General features: G+C 31.4%; 1 protein-coding gene across 1 annotated transcript; it reads left to right on the top strand.

Annotated features, from left to right (window-relative positions):
- Positions 1-1084: 1084 nt before the first annotated feature.
- LOC107903246 (cyclin-dependent protein kinase inhibitor SMR4) lies at positions 1085-1657 on the top strand. The gene has a single exon (XM_016829285.2). The coding sequence runs from the start codon at positions 1207-1209 to the stop codon at positions 1447-1449; it is 243 nt and encodes an 80-aa protein (XP_016684774.1). The 5' UTR covers positions 1085-1206; the 3' UTR covers positions 1450-1657.
- The last annotated feature ends 461 nt before the right edge of the window (positions 1658-2118 follow it).

The following is a 2118-nucleotide window of genomic DNA, read 5'->3' as shown; positions in this document are numbered from 1 at the left end:
TGGACAGATTTGCTGCGAATAATGAAATAAATTTTCAAACCTAGTTTTTATGCTCCGAATTGGTAAGATAAGCTAAGTAATGCCTCGTGCTCGACTCCGGAAACGGTCTCGGGTAAGGGGTGTTACACCAATGATCATAATGACCATCAAAGCGAGGAATAGCAGGTTGAACAAATCTATCTGAATCACTCGGATGTTGTGACATCATATCTGGAACACAACATAAAACACTTTAAACCTGGCTCAGATACCACTGATGACAAACTTTAAAGAAATACTTAACACAAGAGAGAAAGATAACCAAAATCAATACACTGTTATTAACTTCAACAATTATGCCTTTATATAGGCTTACAGAGAAATTAAATCGTGGAAGTAAAATTCTCCACTAACAGACTAATGAAAACAGAATAATTCCATAAAGATTAAACAAACTTATTTGACTAACAGACTTGCTAAAAAATAAGAGTCAACAAATTGACTATAACACTTAATAAAAAAAATAGAAACGTGGTGTGATTAATTTTCCATAATGGTCAATCAATTTATTTTAACGATTAAAATGACTAATAATGAAAATCGTTAAGAGAGATAGTTAAATGACTATTTTAATTAACAACTAAATTAAATTTAGTGTGAATTTAATACAAGAGTTTAATAATGGTAATTTTTAAAGGAATTTTTTTACGTAAGTCTAAAATTTAAATGCAAAATGCGCTCACCATTTCTGTTGTTAAACTCTTCTCTGGTCATTTCTGCCGACTTCAACAGAAATTTATATAAATACACACTTGAGGAAAGGACTTGTGGCCAAAATTCGAACTTAAAACTAAAAGTTAAATAAAAAGAATAAAAAAATAGTAGTCGGTTGTGAGATGTGAGGTATATTCAAACTAGTGGTACATGGGAATTCCCGCGCCAGAACCGACCAAGTTTGGCGCCATAGTTTAAAACTGCACTGAGAAGACACTTCTCGAAAGCTCGCCACGTGTGTATCCACATAGACCAAAGCGGAACCATTACATGACACCTACTGATTTCAACTTGCTTATCTGTAACTGTCTTATCCACAAAATACCAGCAACTTCCCGAACCACCCACACTATTTTTTTCACGTACAAATATATATACGGAAAGAAAAGCTCTATATCTCTCAAACAAAGGAGGAAAAAATAACACAGAACAGCGTTTGAAGTTCGGAGAAAAATGGAGGATGAGATGGTGTCGTACGAGGATGTGGTGACGTCGATGATTCAAGAAGGTTGGTCGACGCCAACACGTGGGGAGTGTTGGATACCTGCTGTGCAAGCTTGTCCGCCGCCGCCGCCGAAGAAGAAGCCGTTTACTTTTGGGAAGAAAAGGCCGGAGCCGCCGAAGAATGGGTATTTTCAACCGCCTGATCTTGAGATGATTTTCTCAATGGGTACTAGAAGGCAAGCTTGGGCTTAATTAGCGTAGCAGCTAAGTAATAGCTCTTAGTTAACGGGAATTTGGAAGTAACTTCTGTTGTTTGTTTGTTTTTTTGTTGATTGGACTTGGTTATTTTTTGGTTTGTCGGGTCAACAAAAACAAAAATGTTTATATTGTAATGTCTGTAATTAAAATCTTCAATGTAATGTATCTGTATAAACTATGATGCTTTTCTTTTTGATGTTTAGTGATGTCTTTTATTATTATTATTATTATTATTATTATTATTATTATTATTATTATTATTATTTTTATAAACTAAACTTAAATCTTTTATCTTTATTCTTAATCTTTTATTTCAAGGAATTTCCTTTCAATCCAAGGAATTTACTTTGAAGGGATTTAGTTCGTTCATTAAAAACTAACAAACAGTAAATTTTTTAAATTTAGGTGTATTGTTATTTTTTACTTAAAAGCTGTCCTAAAAAATATTTCAAAAAATAATTAAAAATATAATAGGTAAAAAGAATTCTAATCAGACAAAACGTTTTTCATTAATTTTCTACTTTTTACTATAATAATAAATTTAATTATTTAATTTTATCTTAATTTAATAAATTAAATTAGTTCACATCTTAATTTAATAAAGTTTAGTGTGGGTTTAATTTAATAAATTTAATTCGCAATATTATATATTGCGTCAACATA

This window comes from Gossypium hirsutum, chromosome D05, assembly GCF_007990345.1.
Source record: "Gossypium hirsutum isolate 1008001.06 chromosome D05, Gossypium_hirsutum_v2.1, whole genome shotgun sequence".
Taxonomy (NCBI): Eukaryota; Viridiplantae; Streptophyta; class Magnoliopsida; order Malvales; family Malvaceae; genus Gossypium; species Gossypium hirsutum.
The sequence above is the reverse complement of the archived record's forward strand: the minus strand, read 5'-3'. Positions and strand labels throughout refer to the sequence as shown.